We start from the raw sequence: 20,104 nt of genomic DNA, 5'->3' as shown, positions 1-20,104 counted from the left end.
TATTAATAATCAAAAATTCATGTGTTATTAATCAGTGATGTGTCTTTACGTCTAACTTACAACATACATTTACTTATGTTCTGGGAGAAACTAGTATTTCTCTTTGATTGTATTTAAAGTAATGGATTCATTCATAATGGATTCATTCAATTTTTTTTTGTTTTGTGTGTTTTTGGTTTTTTTTTTTTTTTTTTTTTTTTTGAGGCAGGGTTTCTTTGTGTAGCCCTTTCTGTCTTGGAAATCAATTTGTAGACCAGGCTGGCCTTTAACTCACAGAGAAATGCATTCAATTCTTAAACACTGCTTTCTTAGTGTTTCTTAGAGATAGAATATTGTATTCTAATAATCAAGAAAAAAACAAAAAACAAAAACAAAAACCAAGGAATCAGCCAACCTAATTTCATCTTGTAGTTTTTACCAATTTCCTTTTCAACGTGTTAACATAAGGTTTCATTTGAACAGCAACAAAGTTGCTGACTTTATGTTGTGGGCAAGAACTAGACTGAACCTATACACAGAGCTACCTCTTCTGCCCTTAGGGAATGATAGCACATCATTAAATTCACTTCATAAAGCTCTGTAATATACATGAAAATGTGATCATGGGAAAGAAACTCAAGAAACATGAATGTGAATTATGTAGTCATTCATTTATTTATTTTGGAGATACAGAAGATTGAACCATGCTAGGTAGATGTGCTACCTTTGAGCCACAGCTCAACCCTAACATTCTGTAATTTTGAAGACACTACCATGCTGTTGGTGTGCCATAATACAGTACAGTGGTCATGGATAACACAACATATAAAATTTTGTAAGATTTTAAAATCTACCCTTTTTAATGTATTTGGGGTTTTTTGTACATTTTCTTATAGTTTAAAGTGAAAAGAACTGCAAAATAATACATGTATTACAGATAAATGGAAAACTGTTAAATAGAACTCTGCCTTTTTCCCCTATAAGTAAAAGTATAATGAGGTAAAACATAATAAGCCAGAAGGCATGAATGTGAAAACTGAACATACAATTTACTACTCAGAACTTGATGCTAACAGTTAAGGACAGGATAGTTAGGCAATCTTGTTTTCAATACTCTGAGGGGGGGCATATGTGTGCTTTTTATACACTTTAATATGATTTTGGTGGTTTGTTCATATAGAAATGTTTAAACTAATTAGGTAATTTGCACTGATGTATATTAGTTATATATAATACTGGATTACATAAGGGTCATTTCGTACAAAAATATAATATACATTGAAAACTTCCTCCCATTCTTCCTGCTAGTCCCTGCCTCAATCCCTTTTATTCCCTTCCACAGTGTTGTTTCTGCTTTCATGTCACATATACATACATGATTTTAAGTAGCTATATAAAATCTAGGAACCATAAGTGAAAGAAAATGTCTTTCTGAGACTGACTTAATTATCTCCACTTGTAAGGATTCAGGTATCACACTGGCCTGTCCCTGTCACCTGGCAGAAAGCACTCAGGCAGTACTCTGGTCAGCCCAGGGTTCCATGAGTGCTAGTCTGCAGGTGTAAAGGACCCTTTTAAAAGTCAGACCCCGCCCACTTACAATCTTTTTTGCTCATTGCTTTCTTTGCTCTCTTGCTCTTGCTCTTCCCCTCACCTCTCTCTCTCTCTCTCCTCTCTTCTGCTCCCGGTGTCTCTATGTCTCTTTTCCTGTCCCCCTATTCCCCTTTCTAAATAAATTTCTCACTTAAGCTCTATCTGCCTGTCATGTTATTTCCTCTGCCTTGGTCACCCTCTCCTGCTATGAAACCTACTGTGCTCTTCCACATTGTCCCTTACCTCGGGACACCCCCCCTTCTCCAGCTTTATCCTCTTAACTATAACAAAAGAACACCACCACTTCATCTATCTTCTTAGAAATGATATATAACTGCATTCATTTTTAAGAATCATTTTCTAAATATAATGCCAATCTAATCTCTTAGAAGGTAAAAGTCAATATTTAATGCTTTAAATCTAAATAATTCAAACTTATTTTCATTTCCCAAAGCAAAATCACATATATATGTATATATACACACATATATTTATTTATTTATTTTTACAAATCTAACCTAGTAAGAACCATGAGATTTGGAAGCATTTTGAAACAAACTGGATGTAGTGGCGCACACCTTTGATCTCAGTACTTGGGTGTTATAGGTGGATCTCTGAGTTTGAGACTTATCTGGTTTACATAATGAGGACTGCCAGGACTGCATAGGCTCAACAAAGGAATAAAACAATTCCTTTGTGCTAAAACACTGTTGTGTGTTTGTAGACACACAATGTTGTGTGAGTTTGTAGACATTAAGATGAGAAAGTGCATGAGAATGAGTCTTCTCTATACAGTCCTTGCATGGAGACTGAAGTCACATACAAGGAAGGCTCTCTTGACTAAAGAAGGACGCTGTCCAAATCCTAATCATGGAAGACAGGCAGTAGTACCAAAGGGAATTCAGTGACTTCAGAAGTACTTACTGTAATTAGTCACATAATGATAGAGACCAGTAGAGAGATATTTATGGTAGCTACTGTCCTGTTTGGTTGATGCAATTTCTCATATAAGACAGAGTAGTCTGGAACTTGTCATGTAGATGAAGATGACCTTGAACTCCTGATCCTCCTGCCTCCATCCTTCAAGTGCTGATGTTAAGACTTGCATGCCACCCCAGGCTTTTTGAGGTTTTGGTTTGAGATAGGGTTTCATATTGCCCAGGATCTCCCTGAACTTGCTATATACCCTGAGGATGGCCTCTCCCGTGCCTCCTAAATGCTAGGATTTATAGGTGTGCTAGGCCACGCCAGGTTTGTTTTTTTGTTTGTTTGTTTGTTTGTTTGTTTTGGTTTTATTGGTTTGTTTTGAAACATGGTACCAAAAATTGGGGGTCTTGAAACTCTAGAAAACTACTCTTTAAAAGAAATTCTAATGTAGGTTTACATTATTCAGAAAATAACTCCCCTCACAAAAGAACCAGACCTCTTCCAGTCCGTGTTGAAAAATAGTTTAGCGATTCCAGGAGGGCAAGCGCGCAGTACAAAATCCACAAAAATCTTACTTAGATTTCTACTGCTGTGATAAACATCATGGCCAAAAGCAATAGGAAAGGGTTTATTTGGCTTACACTTTCCCATCACATCATCAAAGTAACTTGCAGCAGAATCAAGCCGTGAAGGAACGCTGCTTTCTGGATTATTCACTCAGTTGGCTTTCTCATATACCCCAGGACCACAATGAGCTGGGCCCTCCACATGGATCATTAATCAAAATATTCCCAAAGGCCAATCTGGAGGCACCATCTCTCTCAGCTGAGGTTCCTCTTCCCAATGACTCCGCCATGCGTCAAGTTGACATAAAACTAACCAATCCATTCTCCCAACTGTCCTTTAACTTTTTCATTCCATCTGCAAGTCCACACCTCTACCAATTGGCATTTCCAAAACTGAGCTTACAGTAGCCATCCTGCTTCTTGCGCCTCCACCAACGAGTACGGAAATGCAGCGAGGTAGACAGGACGCCCCGCCCACCGGCACCGTCCTGCCCCTCTAGGCCCGCAGCTTGCTCTATGGTCTGGCGGACCTTGTGTTGTCATCCTCCGAGCGACGGCCGGAGGTGGTGGCGTAGGCCCGGGCGGGGCGTTTGGTTTCGTTTCTGCACTGACTGGAATTAGTGTCGACGGTCAAAATGGGAGTCCCCAAGTTTTACCGATGGATCTCGGAGCGGTATCCCTGCCTCAGCGAAGTGGTGAAGGAGCATCAGGTGGGTGAGCACAGGCCGCGGCGCTTAAGGCGGGCCCGCGGCCCTCTGCGCGGTGGGACCCGGGCCTTCCAGCTGCCTGCGGTGCTGGTCAGCAGCCGGACAGGACGAGGATGGGGAGGACAGGGTTGGCTGCCTCCCGGTGAACCGCACCCGGTAGAGGCAGGTACGTTCGGTGTGGCCGCGCTAGGTGCTTGCGGCAGGTGTGAGCTCCCCCTGGGAGAGAGAGCCTCCGGCGACTTGCAAAGGAACCCTTAGTGAGGAGGCTTTTAGTGAGCCCTCTGCCCTCCTGGGAGCTGCAACTGGCTTTTAGGCTGCAAGGCTGAGTGGGATGCCTTCCCGGGTCTCTCGTCCCACGCAAAGCAACAGACTGTGTACAAGCACTAACAGACGTCCCCGCTGTGGAATCGCCTAGTATTCCAGCTGTAAAGAGCTGGATCTAACCCCGACGACTGAACCGATTGATGTAGCCAGTGACTGTATTTGTGATACCTTTTGATACTCTTGTTAGCTCCCCAACAATACCCACCCTCCCCACCCCCCTTTGTCTAAACAAACAAAACGTTTAGATAGATCGCAGGGATGGGGAGGTGGGTGGATGGTGCTTAGCGTCTTTGATATGGCAGAAAAAGCCTGAAACATTATTACTAATAGTTGTTGTGTAACGACCCCACAGCAGCGTTTGTGTGAGTTCTAAAAGTGTGTGTTTGTGTATCTATGTATTGGAATATATTTGCATGTTTAAGTAGTAGAGAAGAGAAATCAAATGTTCTAATAGGTAAACTAGACTTAGAATGATAATTTAGTATGTCACATCGAATGACTTTGATAACGACTTTGTTTGGTTTACAGAAAAATACTCGTTTTTAAAATTTGTATAGCTAATTGAATTATTTGTGATAAGTAGCACTGTATTAATACTGGGAGCTGTCAATTATATGGGGTTTGTTTTGTTTGTTAAGGTACTTGGAAGGATAACTTGGGAGTCCAGTCTCCCAAGTTATTAAGTTCTAATGAAACTTGGCATATGTAGTGACATATTATTTGTGATTTATTAAAGCTTGACTTAGAATTCAAAAAGGCAAGGTCAGCTTCAAGCTATAGAGATCAGACAGTGGTGATACATGCCTTTAATCCCAATAGCCAGAAGCTAGCTCCTAGCTAGTGGTGTATACACCTTTAACCCTAGTATTGAGGATTAAGAGTAGACAGATCTCTATGAATTCAAGGCCACCCAGATCTACACACAAGTGAATCAGTCTAAAAGAGAATTCTAGATCACACCTTTAATACCAATACTAGAGGGGTGTAAAAGACAGGATCAAGGATTCAGTGTGAGGCATGGTGAGAACTCTTGGAGACAGGATTAGCCCATTCAGTCTGAGGTAGAGGTAAGAAGCTAGTAGCCAGCTGCTTTGCTTTTTTGATATTCAGCATGAAGTTTGAGCCCCAATATCAGTCTCTGGGTTATTTGTTTTTTCAAGGCATATGAAAAAAAAAAAGCTTATAAAAAGTTTCAAAGTGCTAACTTGTATAAAGTTTCAAAGTGCTAACTTGTCATTCATTTATTTGAAACATAGGTTGAGTTAGATTTAGATAGAGGGCATTTATATCCAGGGAGAAGAGTGAAAAAGGAGACAATTAAGTTGTTTTTCTTTTTCTGCATCTTTGATCAATAAATATTTGATAGCATGTAATGTGTTCAATAACATTTATATTCTGTGCTCTTTGGCCACAATAATTTATTTGGTTAAAATATCTTGGATTTTCTATCCTGAGGAATTTTGTTGCAAAAACAAAACAATCATTAAAAGCAACATCATGCCGGTAGTGGTGGCATATGCCTTTAATCCCAGCACTCAGGAGGCAGAGGCTTGCAGATCTCCGAGTTTAAGGCCAACCAGAGTTACATAGTGAGATCCTAACTCAAAATAAATAAATAGGAGACCGAGAGATGGCTCAGTAATTAAGAGCCATGGTTAAGAGGACCTCGGTTTGATTCTGGTACCCACAACTGTAACTCCAGTTCCAGAGCCTGATGCACAGACATACATGCAGGCAAAACACCCATACACATATAAGTAAGCAAACAGATAGTGGCTTGGTTTATCAAGGTGATGCCTTTCACAAATATTTTATTAAAAGGAGATCAAAAAGCGCACTAAGAAAGAAGGACCAGCGTTGGAATCCCCAGCACCCACTAAAAGTTGGGGGTGCAATAGGGTACCAGTAACACCAGCACTGGAGAGCAGCACTGGACAGGTGGATCCTGAGGGCTCACTGGCTAGCTAGTCCAAATGAATTAGTGAGCTCTGGGCTCACTGAGAGATCCTATCTCAAAAAATAAAGTGAAGAAGCAATTAAGGAAAACCCCAGCATTGACTCTGGCCTGCTGTGTGGGTGGTAGGGTGAGCAGGAGAGTACCTGGAGGGACACGATGGAGTGGAATAGGAGACCAGAGAGAGGATTGGTATCAGCACAGTCTTTGAATCCTGGAATGAAAATAAAAAGGGAAACTTACATAACAAAGTTTAAAGTCCATAAGACAATTATAACAAGTCATGTGATACAGTATCCCCATGTTACTGGTTCAAAATACTACTGGATGGTGGCAAATGACCAATAGACTCTAGACAGGGTTAGAGGAGGAAAGAGGAAGAAATATCTGAGGAACTTGTCAACAGAACTCCAGAAACATACCCTGTTAGTTTCAAAAGACTATGCCAGCCAATTAGACAACAGTCTTTAAAACTGGGGAGCAGGGATATTCTTTTTGAGGCTGAGTGAAGGGTCATCAGAAGGACAAGCAGTAACCCACCTGTATACTCAAAGCTGATCTACCAAGTGACATTCATGGAATACAGTATATCCTAAGGAGAAACAGCTGAGAGTAAAGTGCATGTTGTCACAGAATAAAGTAAATGTTATCATGGAAGGGACGTTAGAAATAGAAGATGGTCAGATGAAAATCAGGAAGAATTAGAGTCAAGGAATCTTTCAGAACAAGCTACCATGTTTTAAAACTTATAAAAGAACTACTAAAGAAAGCTAAGTTAAAGCTTATCTGAACCCCTACTCATTCTGAAGCTCAAGAAAATTCAGTTCAAATAAAGAATAAACAACAGTAGATAGGCGTTGGTGGCGCACACATTTAATCTCAGCACTCAGGAGGCAGAGGCAGGTGGATCTCTGTGAGTTCAAGACCAGCCTGGTCTACAGAGCAAGTTTCAGGACAGGCTCCAAAACAATATAGAGAAAAACCAAATAATAATAATAATAATAATAATAATAATAATAATAATAAAAGACATCAGAAAAGGATTGAGGCCAAATGGCACACATGTTAGTTAGTTAGTTAGTTAGTTAGTTAGTTAGTTAGTTAGTTAGTTAGTTTTTCAAGGCGGGGTGTCTCTGTATTGTTTTAGAGCCTATCCTGGAACTTGATTTGTAGACCAGGCTGGATTCACAAAGATCCGACTGTCTCTGCCTCCCAAGTGCTGGGATTGGATTAGATTAAAGGTGTGCCACCACTACCTGGCCACATTTATTTATTTATTTATTTATTTATTTATTTATATTCAGTCAGATAGTTTTCTTTCTTTTTTGTGTATAAGTGTGTTGCCTATGTGTATGTCTATGTGCCACATGCATGCCTGGTTTCCTTAGAGATCACAAAAGAGTTGTAGATACTTGGAACTGGAGGTATAGATGGTTGTGAGCCACCATGTAGCTTCTGGGAACTGAAGCTAAGTCTCTGTAACAATTGCTCTTAACCATTGAGCCATCCCTGTATATATGAATACAAAGTTTTTGTTTACTTCCCTGCTCAGCAGTGGTGATCCAAAGTGTAATCCCAGCACAGGGGAACCGAGGCAGGTAGATGGACATTTCAAGGCTAGCATGAACTGCAAAGTAAGACACTATCTCAAAAAGAAAAGCAAAGACTGAATGTCATGTTATGTGTGTCACCCCCACCCCAAGACCTAGACCTGAAATCCCAGCTACTCAAGAGACTGGGTTACAAAATGAGTTCAAGGACAATTTGGGTAACTTAGTGAGACCATCTCAAAGTAAAAACTTTTGAAAACAGCATTGGAGGTATAGCTAGTTCAGTGTTGAACACTTGTCTAGCCTACATGAAGCTCAGAGGTTTAATCTCCCAGAGCCACAGAAAGGGTAGAGAGAAGCAGAGGCTGAGATTGTGGCTCAATGATACAGCTTTGCATAGCATGAAGGTCCAGAGTTTAATGTCCCAAAACTGCAGAGGGAAAAAAATCTTTTTATTGGTGTGTGTTTGTTATGAATGATACATGTGTATGAGTGTGGCATGGCATGGCATATTGTAGAGGTGAGATAACACTCAGGAGTCAGCCTTTCTCCTACTATGGATTCCAGGGATCTAACTTGGGTTGTCAGGCATAAGCCATCTTAGAAGCCAAATCATTTGAGTTTTGAATCTTTGTCTACCTTCCTCCTACTACTACTTTTTTTAAATTTTATTTATTTATTTTTGCCAACAACTATTAATTTTTACCTGACTTCAGTGGAAAGAAAACTGACTCCGTGTTATAAGCAATACAATTGATTGCACTTGGCTTGGGAATGCTCTGGAAGGCAGTACTACCCTTCCTCAAATGAGGCACTTGGACACAGTCCTGAACTCTGCTCAATTTATGTCCTCCCTTGCATACTGAGGATTTGGGTACTTTTTTTTTTTTTTTACATACCTTAGAGAAATGACCCTAAAGTCACTCAAGCAATTAAATATGAGTTCTAGGCTCCAAGGAGGTAAAGAGGTTATGTCTCATGAATTGTTCTTGACAATTCTTGAACCCAGAAGTTCACTCAACAGTCACCTGCTTTTCTCCTCTGCTGTCCAGGCCTTGGACCTTTATTCTCAAATGGTCCATTTCACAGAGTTCACATTACTTCCCATGCACTTAGGCAAAACACTGGGGCAGTTGGGAGTATGTGGAAGAAGAGAACCTTTCAGAAGTGTCAGTACATTATGGTAGATAACAACAGAGAAAAAAGTCAAATAAATTGTAATGGGATTAAAAAAAAAAAAGCACAAAAATTTCCCTACATACATTTAAAACTTGTAAATGTATGCACTAAAACAATTAAATAAACCATGAAAGAACTATACTTACCAGCTGTGAAAACAGAACCTAAAGATTACTAAAATTAAATGAAAAAAATTATTCAATAAAATATGCCTAAGATAGAAAAAAGCAAGGACAGATAGTGCTGTGAGAATTTTTTAAAAGAGTTGGAGAGACTAGAGAGATGGCTTAGTGGTTATGAGCACTTGTTGCTATTGCAAAAGGCCTTGGTTTGGTCCCCAGCACCAACACAGTGACTCGAAACCATCTGTAATTACGCTTCCAAAGATCTAGTACCAACTTTTGACCTTGTTGTGTGGACACCAGATAGCACATAATACATATATGCAGACACACAGGGAAAAAAATAAAAGAGGTACATGATGGCTAATCTTAGTTGTCAACTTGACCACATCTGGAACCAAAAACCAAACAGCCTGGCACACCTGTGAGAGATATTTCTTGATTGGATCATTTGAGGTAGGAAGACCTTCTGTAGATCTAGGACACTTTCTGGTGGCAGACTATATAAAGGACATAAAAGAAGGCAGGTTTTGCCTTTTGCCTGCCTATCTTCATCCCAGCAAGCAAGGTCATCTGTCCTGCTGCTGAGGCATTCCTTCTCTGGGATTAGAACCTACTCCAGGATTCCAGTGTAATTGAAGACCAGCTCAGACACCCAGCTTTGTGGACTGAACAACTGTTAGATCTGTGGACTTTGTGCCAGGAGACAACCATTGTTGAACTACCTGGGCCACAGCCTATAAGCCACTCTAGTAAGTCCCATTGTAATATCATAGAGATTCTTTCTATCAATTCTGTTCCTCTAGAGAACTCTAGTTAATGCAAGGTGGGAAGAAGAAATTTTAAAACTTAAAAAGAGTTAAAAGGATTTAAGGGAGGAATATAATATTTGCCTGTCATGCCGGAGGCCTTGGTTTGATTCCCAGCACCAGAGAACACAAGTAGAAGCAAATAGGAAAAAGCAACAAATAGAAGAGATAAGGTAACATAAGGGCTAACAAAGTAAATAACAAATATTCCTGAAAAAGAAAAGGCAGCAAAGCAAATTCTAAAAACTTTCTATATATTAAAAAAAGTTAGAAACACATACTAAAAATATATATACCTGAGACTATTTATTCAGTTGACCAATGCCAAACAGTCTCGTTAAAATTACCAGCCTTCATAGAAAAGAATGGTAGGTAGCTTTAGCTTGAGATTTCCTAAATGGGAAATAACAGATCTGTTCCCTTCAACAGTAGAAGGACAGAAGGAGACAAATGAAAGTAGATTTATAAATTAGAAACAGGAGCCATGTTGTGGTGGCACTTGGGAGGCAGAAGCAAGTGGGTCTAGGCCATCCTGGTCTACAAAGTGAATTACAGGACAACCAGAGCTGTTACACAGAGAAACCCTGTCTCGGAGAAGGAAAAAAAAAAATTAGTAACAGTTTTCACCCATATTATTCTGAGGCAGGGTAGTGAGTTAGGAAATAAAGGGGATAAACAGAAGGATTCCCTCTTAGTCTTTTGGTTCTAATGTATATCTTTTCTGTCTGACACTCAGGAATTTTGACATAACTGACCAGACCATATACAAATGCTGTGTGTTGTGGGATAATCATTTTGTACACTGTAAAAATGTGTCTCTGCCTAAGATGCCTTCTAATTGGGTTAATAAAGAGCTGAATGGCCATTAGCTAGGCAGCAGAGAATAAGCAGGGTTTCTGGGGAAAAGAGAGGTGGAAAGATGCCAGCAAAACAGCAAGCAAGAAGAATACTATAATAATCTTTTTGTATACTGTAAAGATGAGTCGCTCTGGTTGGCCTAATAAAAACCTAAATACCCAATAGCTAAGCAGGATTTACAGGCACAGAGAACACTGGGAAGAAGAAAGGCAAAGTCCACAGCTACACACACACACAACACACACACACAGTGTGTCTGTGTGTGTCTGTGAGAGAGAGAGAGAGCATACAGGAGAGGTAAAAGACACGAGTTACGTGGTAACACATGGATAAATAGAAATGGGTTAATTTAAGTTAGAAGAGCTAATGGGACAAGCCTAAGCTATAGACTGAGCTCTCATAATTAATAATAAGTTTCCATGTCATTTTTGGTGAGCTAGCAGCCCAAAGAAAAATCTTTCTACATATGGCACTCAACATGTGACCACATAAGGCCTGAAGTGGCTTTAAAAAAAAAAATAAGGTCAGAGCCGGGCGTTGGTGGCACACACCTTTAATTCCAGCACTCGGGAGGCAGAGGCAGGTGACTAGAGGCCAGCCTGGTCTGCAAAGCTAGTTCCAGGACAGGCTTCAAAGCACAACAGAGAAACCCTGTCTTGGAAAAAAGAAAGAAGAAGGAAGGAAGGAAGGAAGGAAGGAAGGAAGGAAGGAAGGAAGGAAGGAAGATTAGGAACCCAGGAAGGAAGGAAGGAAGGAAGGAAGGAAGGAAGGAAGGAAGGAAGGTTAGGAACCCAGAGTCATATATGGCTGTCCTCCTGATGACTGTGCTGGCTTCCTAGTGAGCGTGGTCTCTTGGGTAGGCTGGACAGCATACAGAGGCGCGACTACTAGCTGCTGCCAGTGGGCTGCAGGCAGCCTCCAGTACCATGTACCAGTGCCATGCTCTAATCTAAGTTGAGCCATACCGCAGCTGACATAGCATTTAAGATTTGCCTCATGTGATCAGGGAACACAACAGATGCTCAGTAAGGACATATTCAGACCAAAAAAAACAAAAACAAACAAACAAAAAAAAAACCAAAACTCTAAATAGGTATTTTAAAAATATGCATAGGCTTTTAAAAAAAGGGAAAATGGATATAGACAGTCATAGAAAAAAATAGATATAAAGTGTTTAAAGAGAGGTAAAATAATATAAAAAGAATAAGCTACATAAAGATGGAAAATACAGTCTAGATCCTATATGCTATCTTACTGAATTTGAATTTTTTTTTATTCTGATGAACAAACAATAGATGCTGAGAGACATTGATTATGAAAACTGCTGAATCAAACCAACCTATTTTAAAAATATCTTAAATTCAAAATGGAAGCCAAAAATATGTTGCATTTAATGAAAAGCTGTTATGCTTTTGTTTCCACAAAAAGTAAAAGACTGTAGATTCACACAAGGTTGATATAGATCAGATTTGATCAAGGGAGACCCCCTGAAAATCCTGGCTACAGACATAAAGAAATAAATCTTAAAAAAAAAAAAAACTACAAGACTACTCAAACATAAAAGAAAAATTAATCTTTGACTCGTTTATGTATGACACATAGTCCATACTTGTGTTAATGCAGATATATATGTTACCTTTGAAAGTTTGTGTGTTATCAGAGCAAAGGGACCAGATAGCAATGAAAATTGGTGGCCCAGGTGTCCAGCCTTTCTCAATGCCTCTGTTGCAGTTTCCTCAGCGTTCTGCATCCACAACAGCTTCAAGGCTGCTGGCTGAGATGGTCCAACCTCACAAACTATTCTAGACAAGACTTTAGATAAGCTTTGCATTATCCTATCATGCCCTTGCCTCCACTGCTAACAGTATGCTGTCCAAACTGGACAAGCAGGACACAAAAGAGAATGGTTGCCATACTTTGCCAAGACAAGGTAGGATAGTCCTTCAAAATTCCTGCTTCACCTAAAAAAGTCTATCAGATATTCTAGGCCTGTAGGCCATAGATGGATGTGCCAATGTTACAGAGGGACCTTGAGTGACTGTCCAGGAAACCAGATCTCTCTGTCGTTTATTAATTTTGGAAGATGTTTGCTCTGTACTTCCTGTTTACTCAAGTAATATTTTATCCTTCTTGGATCTCTGATAGAGTTGAAGACAAGATGATTATAGTTATAGTTTTCTTTGTTACCAAATTAAAAAAAAATTTAGAGAGGTGTAAAGTATATAAGATTGAGAGACATAAAAGCTTAAGTTGCTTATCTAAGAAAATGTTTTAAGGTATAAAAAGATATTTTAGTTTGGCAGTATGAGCTATAATAAAAAGTAAATCACCAAGATAGGCTAGATAATACAGTACTTTCTCTGAATTTGCCAAATACAAATGGATTAGGTATTGTAAATGTAATTCTTACCTGATAATTGTTCTTATTATAATTAGTTTTACTGTGTTAAGAGTTAAAACCTTTACTTTTTATTTAGACAAAAAGGGGGAAATGTTGTGGAATAATCTTTTTTGTACACTATGAAGATGTGTCATTGTGATTGGTTTAATAAAAAGCTGAATGGCCAATAGGTAGGCAGGATTTCCAGGCAAAGAGACTGCTGGGAAGAAGAAAAGCAGAATCCACAGCCAGATGAAAATAGAGAGCAAGATGCAGGAGGAGAGGAAAAAGCATGAGTCACATGGTATCATGAAGATAAATAGAAATGGGTTAATTTAAGGTAGAAGAACTAGTGGGACAAGCCTAAGCTATAGACTGAGCTCTCATAATTAGTAATAAGTCTCCATGTCATTTTTTTTATGAGCTGGTGATTCAAGGAAAAATCTGTCTACACATATAGAGAGGTAAAAGTCACATGTTAGAATGTAGATTAATAGAAGCAGGTTAATTTAAGTTGTAAGAGCTAGATTGGAACAAGCCTAAGCTAAAAGACAAGCTTTTATAATTAATAATAAATCTTCATGTCATTATTTGGGGCTGGCAGCCAAGAAGGGAGTCCAACTATAACTCTACTCCCCTTCTAGGAAGCATCACTGTTGGAATGTTTAAAATAGCTAATGAACTATTCTGTAAATCCTGCTTCTGTGTGATCTTAATGGATAAATAATCATTTTATTCAGTGTTTTATCTCTGATTGTACTCATTTCACTTAGCATCCTGCACAGTGTACTTAGAAAACATCTTTTCAAGGGCAGAATTCTACAAGGAAAAATATGCCATTACTCACCTTCTCTTAATATTTAAACTTAGTTTCAGGTTAGTACCTTCAAACTCAAACCAAATATATTGCTTCTACATATACCCTACATACATTTTTTCTCACAATACCCACACTTGAGACTCTCTTCATGTACTTGTTGTCTTTCTGATTGATAAAGTAGTTTGCTAACTTTGCTTCAGTCTCCCTCATCATGAAATTCTTTACTGTGGTGGACAGCAAGGACCCAGATGTCTCCAAGATTCATAGAACTCCTCAAGTTGCACTGCTGACAGAGGCCACACTGCCGACCTGTCCTGCTGCTAGTAACATTTCATTTCATTGTAGATGGTCTGCTGCTTTGGCTTTAGAGTCGGTAGCACTACCCCCGAGAAGGGAGGAGATAACAATTGTAGTGAGGGTTAGTTCCATGGCACAGCACTTGTCTAATATGCATGAAGCCCCTGGGTACAGCCATTGCCTAATTGCAGGAAGCCTTCCTTTTCAAAAACCTATTAGTACAAGCGCAGAAAACTGCTTGTCTGAGGCTTCCCATAGGATGTTCAGAAAGGAAAAAAGGTAAACACATATTCTTGACCTGTATTCTTTACAAGAAATCATACCACTAGCATCATAAATTATTAGAGCTATACACCTCTTTGATCTAGCACAATGCTATCAATACTGAAATATCTAAAAGTTGTGACTAGGGAGGAGATTCTGTAGTGAAAAATACTTGCTGTTCTTGTAGAGGACTGGCATTTAATTTCCAGCACCCAGGTCCTAGGGAAGCTTACAACACCTATAACTCCAGCTCCAGATGACCTGACACTCTCTTCTGGCTTCCATGAGCACTTAAACACACACACACACACACACACACACACACACACACACACACACACACACACTTTTAATTATTTTAAGTCTTAAAAATTAATTTTATATAAATATTTTAAATAATAACTAAATTTTAAGTACTTACTATGGACTAAAAAAATTAAATCGGTTACATGCATTCATTTATTTAACATAGTAATCATGGTATTTTGGGGTTTGAGACATGGTCTCATGTAATACAGACTGGCCTTGAAATTACCACGTAGCCTTAACTCTTTTTAACACTTTTATTCTTCTCTCATACGTTACATTCTGACCAGTTTCCCCTCCTTCCACTACTTCCAGTCCCTCCCCTACCTCCCTTCTCAGAGCTACTCCTGTTTCCCTTTTAAAAAAAAAAAAAAAAAAAAAAAAAAAAAACAGGCCTCCTAGGGATATACACCAAATATAGCTTAACAAGATGCAATGAGACGGCATAAACCCTCATCAAGGCTGGACTCAGTAAGAGGAAAAGAGTCCCAAGTGCAGGCAAAAAAGTCAGAGATAACCCCCACTCCCACTGTTAGGAGTCCACAGGAATGCCAAGCTGCACAACCATAGGTATGTACAGAGGACCTAGCTCAGGTTCACATGGTCCATGAGTGTCTCCAGTCTCTGTGAGCCCCCGTGAACACTGATCAGTTGAGTCTATGGGCCCTGTTCTCATGGTGTCCTTAACCCCTCTGGCTCCTACTGTTGATTTCCCCTGCCTCTGCCTGACCTTAAGCTCTTAATCCTGCCTCCACCTCTCAAGTACTGCCATTAGTGGTTTGTACCACCAGCTGCACCACACCCATTTTAGTATTTATTTGTTTGTGATTGGGGTTTTCCTTGCCTAGATCATCAAAATACTTACACACACACACACACACACACACACACACACACACACACACACACACACACACACTTTCCACCTTTGAATAGCTCAAGCTGACCTTGAACTATTGGGCTCAAGCAAGTCTCCTGCTTCCATGTTCTGAGTAGTTAACAAGAGACATGTACCACTATGCCTTTGGAGCTTTTGTTAGTCTTGTCTTGTTTTATGGTGGTTGGGCAAATGTCTTCTACCCTTATTTCAGTGGTTAGAAATATTTCTTCTATACTGAAATTTCAAATACACTTGCACTGTTCCAACTGTTTTGCTTCGATCTATTACTTGCACATAATCTATGTAGGCATGCTAGGTCAGATTATATTCATATGAAATTACAGTTTTTCCTATGGTTACTGGTTTGTTTATAAACATGTCTCACCATGTTGCACTGAGGTTACTGAGGCAAAAGTGCCATGTGTTTGAAGCTAGTGTGAGCTGCACTTACTATCAGGTGAGTCAGAGGTACAAGGCAAGAAATTATTTCAACTACTCATCGAACCACGAAAAAGAAGTCCTAGCTTATACTATCAACTGACTTGTTTCTGATGTATAGAAGGGATCAATTTCCTCCCTGTAAAACATCTAATTGACACAGCACCATGTCTTGAGATTTATTTTTTAGTACTCTATGATAATTTATAACCTGTTTGGTTATAAATTTGTTCTGTTCTACTGGTTTATCTAACTGTATATGAATATAGCATTTTGATTATAAAACCATTATAGGTCTTGACTTGTATGTGTGCTGGTTAGTCTCTGGTTCAACAGATATAGTTACTAGGCTATCATTTTTCTACCCTGTCTGAGGATGCAAAAGATACACTGATGATTTCTATCACTGAGCCTGTTTACTCTCTAGCTTCTAATCATGTCTAGGAGATTAGAGAGCAGGAGTGAGTCATTGAAGGTTGATTTCCCTTCATTACTCTGCCTTTAATACCATTCCTTGCTGTCGAAACACATTTATTCTCCTAAAGAAATTGAATCATTTTGTATAAATGATTGCACTCTCAAGAACTTATAGTGAGGTTTCAGTTGGGGTTTTCAGATTCTTGAACAAATACTGTCTTTTCTTTTCTTTCTTTCTTTTTTCTTTCTTTTTTTTTTTTTTTTTTTTTTTTTTTTTTTTTTTTGAGACAGGGTTTCTCTGTATTGCACCAACGCCCAGCATATACGAAGTCTTGAATGCCCTTAAAAAAAAAATAAATTTCACTATTGCTAATTTTCGTTAATGTATAAAGGAGACTAATAAAAATTTCATTGATTATACTGGATAGTTGCAGCCATTTCAGTTTCGTTCTCTGTTAGTGTACATTTATGTCAATACTGTGCTTGCTTAGACAAAAGATAACAAAACCAGAGTCATGAAGACCTTCTATAAAAAAGCCCATGCCCCACCTACCCCTACTAAGCCCCACAATGATAGCCTAGAGTCTGACTCCCATTAAGTCAGCTCATATGTTTTGCCTCCATTTTCAGATAATCTAAGCTTTTAAAAACTAATGTAACTGGTAAGTGGCTCTGTTTGAGTGAACCAGATGTAAAAGGTATTAATAACTTGTAAAACCTCTAATCCTCTTTTATAAAACTTTTTTTAAGCTATTTTCCCATTTATAAAATTGAGACTTTGAGAGGCCAAGTAGCAAACATGGAGGAAACTAATATTTTGAGTACTATATTAACTAAATGCTTCCTCTGGTATTTTCCTGTTTTGAATAAATTATTTCCTCATAAGTTAGGTCTAGCTAACTACATAATTCCTTTCTGCATTCCTATTGCTTTCCTTTCTTTACTTTATTCAACTGTGATTTTTATTCACTTTTAAAGAATTGGTTCTTAGAGATTTGTATGTTTATGGTATATGTGCCTGCATGTTTGTATACATACATGCAGTGCCTGTGGAGGCCAGCAGAGTGCATTGGATCCCCTAAGACTAGAGATACAGGTGCTTTGCTTGTGCATAGCTTGTGATTGTAAGTGCTAGGATCCAAACTTGAGTTTTTATAATCAGAATGCATTAAATCCTGTTTGGGTTTTTTGTTTTGTGTTTTGTTTTGAACCATTGAAGAATCGCTTTTGCCAGGCATTATAATTATAATCTTTTTTTTATTTTTGTCTTTTAGATTCCAGAATTTGATAACTTGTACCTGGATATGAATGGAATTATACATCAGTGTTCCCATCCTAATGATGATGATGTTCACTTCAGAATTTCAGATGACAAAATTTTTACTGATATTTTTCACTACTTGGAGGTGTTGTTTCGAATTATTAAACCTAGGAAAGTGTTCTTTATGGCTGTTGATGGTGTGGCTCCTCGAGCAAAAATGAACCAGCAACGTGGGAGGCGTTTTAGGTAAATCATTTAAAACAATTGACATAATACAGTGCATTTTATGTTTAAATCCTCAAAGTAGTTGGTATACTCCATACTAATTATCATATTTGACTAGTCAAGTAATAAACTAGTAATTATGATGAATTATGTCTTGTGTTGGGTTTCATATATAGTCACTCTGTGATCCACCCTGGTTTAGTCATTGCAGAATGTACCAGGAAGTTATTCTAATGGCAGTGATTCTTCTACAGCCCTGTTGAATGACTCGACCTTAGTCTCCAGACTGATTCTGAGTAAATATGAGACCTAACTGGGCACTAAGGCAAGTGAGATTAGACAGTGACTGATGGGATATGGGAACAGAGCTCAGTTAGAAACTTGGCATTATTGGCACCATTATGTAGAAGTAAAGGGGTTAGAGATAAAAAAAAAAAGTCTTAAAATACTGGGTGTGTCGAGTATATCTAAATAACAGTGAAGTCAAGCTCTATGCCTATTTGGAGGTATCCTAAGTACAGTGTTTGATGAGGTATCAGCGAAATGAAAGGCTCCTTTAGTCATAATGGCAGGATAAAGAATGATGTTCATTCGTCAGATGTTGAAGTTGTCAAGAAAGTTGGGACAGTGTCTTAAAGAAACCTTCCAGTGAGACTAATGAGAGGATGTCAGAGTGTTGGTTTAACTATTAAAGATACTAGGATCCTTAAATGCAATGGCTTTTTTAAATAAAAATTTAGATTTCTAAGACTTAATCAGACTCTCTACGTATTGGAAAACTATTTATACTAGGTACATACACTGGGTATTTATTAAACTAGTTTTAAGGAGCCACAAGCCTAAAAACTCATATTAAGATGCTGATGATGCAGGCCTTTTATCCCAGAATTTGTGAGCACAGATAGGGAGATCTCCCTGAGTGCAGGGAGCTTGGCTTCCATAGAATTCAGCCATCAGAAGGTTTCAGTGTATCTTAGCTCTGTCTACTAGATCCACATTAGCCAAATAAATACCCTACTCCTTGCTTCTTGCTACCTAAACTGTTACTAAGTACTGGGGTCTCCTCTTGTCACTCCTCTATCTTCCTATGCCTCTACTAATGACTCCCAAATTATCTCGATGGTGTTTTTCTCACTCCCAAGTTCCTTTTCACTTGTTGAACGTCTCCTTTTAGATAGCCTAGATACCATAAGGCTTACTGTGTTCAGAACTGAATTCACCCTCCCAAAGCAGCTTTTTTCTCTTTCCTGTATCCATCCAGTGTGATTAGCTGCCTCACCCAAAGACCAAGAGTAATTTGGACTCCTTCTCTGTCTTCATCCCTCACATCTACAACCTAGTTATACTTCTTTTTGTCATCTTTTTAAATCTAGTATCTCAGAATAGGCTGTGACTATCTTTAATTAGATTATTTTAATAGTCATTTCTATGTTGCAGGTAGATTAAACATGGCTACTCAATATTCCCTCCCCTGTACAGTACTTTAAAGCCTGGAATCATTTTTTGTTATATTTTACGTACTCTATTGATAATTAGTAAAATTACTAAAATCATTAAATTATATAATTAAGTATAGCAAACACAATTAACATTTAAAAAGCCTTTGACCTTGTTTCTGGAATAAATTTGCTATATATTTATATTAGAATTATTTATGTGTTTATAATGATTTGTGTGCTTTTTACTATTTTACTGTCTGGCTTCTATAGTTTTTGTATTTTAAAAATAACTCAATTCTGTAAATAAAAGCAAAGAATTCCTAAACTTACTCATTTCCATTATAATTATTTTTAAAAATTATATAGTTTTGAACCTTAAGATTGACAAATTGGTGTTTTATATAAAAAAGTTTCTAAAAGTTTCATTAAAAAATGGTTATTTTCTAGAAAATGTAAGATATTTTTTCTTTTTGACTTTTAAGGTCAGCCAAGGAGGCAGAAGACAAAATTAAGAAAGCAATAGAAAAGGGAGAAACACTTCCTACAGAAGCCAGATTTGATTCTAATTGTATCACGCCAGGTAAAGTGACTGAGTGGCATTCTGAAAGACTTAATTAAGGTAGAAATTGAACATTTTTCTAATGCATTTTTGTTTTTAGACCCTATTTGTTCTTACCTTCATTAGCCATATTTCCCATTTGTGTCTACTCATGAGTTGATCTCTTGTTGGTTGTGAAGGTTCCTTTAAAGACCCACTGTATATTTTCAGGTGTTGATGAGCAGACATGGAGAAGCCCTGTCCAGCTACA

The 20,104-nt window shown here is 38.3% G+C and overlaps 1 protein-coding gene across 3 annotated transcripts in view; it reads left to right on the top strand.

Moving 5' to 3' along the window:
- The first annotated feature begins 3,587 nt into the window (after window positions 1-3,587).
- The window catches only part of Xrn1 (5'-3' exoribonuclease 1), a 100,120-nt gene continuing 83,603 nt past the window's right edge, over window positions 3,588-20,104 (top strand). For 2 of the 3 annotated variants that reach the window (XM_051206923.1, XM_051206914.1), the window contains exons 1-3: window positions 3,588-3,775; window positions 17,645-17,877; window positions 19,778-19,875. In XM_051206923.1, the coding sequence (XP_051062880.1) occupies window positions 3,701-3,775; window positions 17,645-17,877; window positions 19,778-19,875 (406 nt within the window). In that variant the 5' untranslated portion in view covers window positions 3,588-3,700. Of the gene's footprint in view, window positions 3,776-17,644; window positions 17,878-19,777; window positions 19,915-20,104 lie in introns of those variants that run through there. The other variant, XM_051206931.1, reaches the window with a different exon arrangement.

Source organism: Phodopus roborovskii, unplaced genomic scaffold, assembly GCF_943737965.1.
Source record: "Phodopus roborovskii unplaced genomic scaffold, PHOROB, whole genome shotgun sequence".
In the NCBI taxonomy this organism is placed as follows: Eukaryota; Metazoa; Chordata; class Mammalia; order Rodentia; family Cricetidae; genus Phodopus; species Phodopus roborovskii.
Note: the sequence above shows the minus strand (reverse complement) of the source record. Positions and strands in the feature narration are given on the sequence as shown.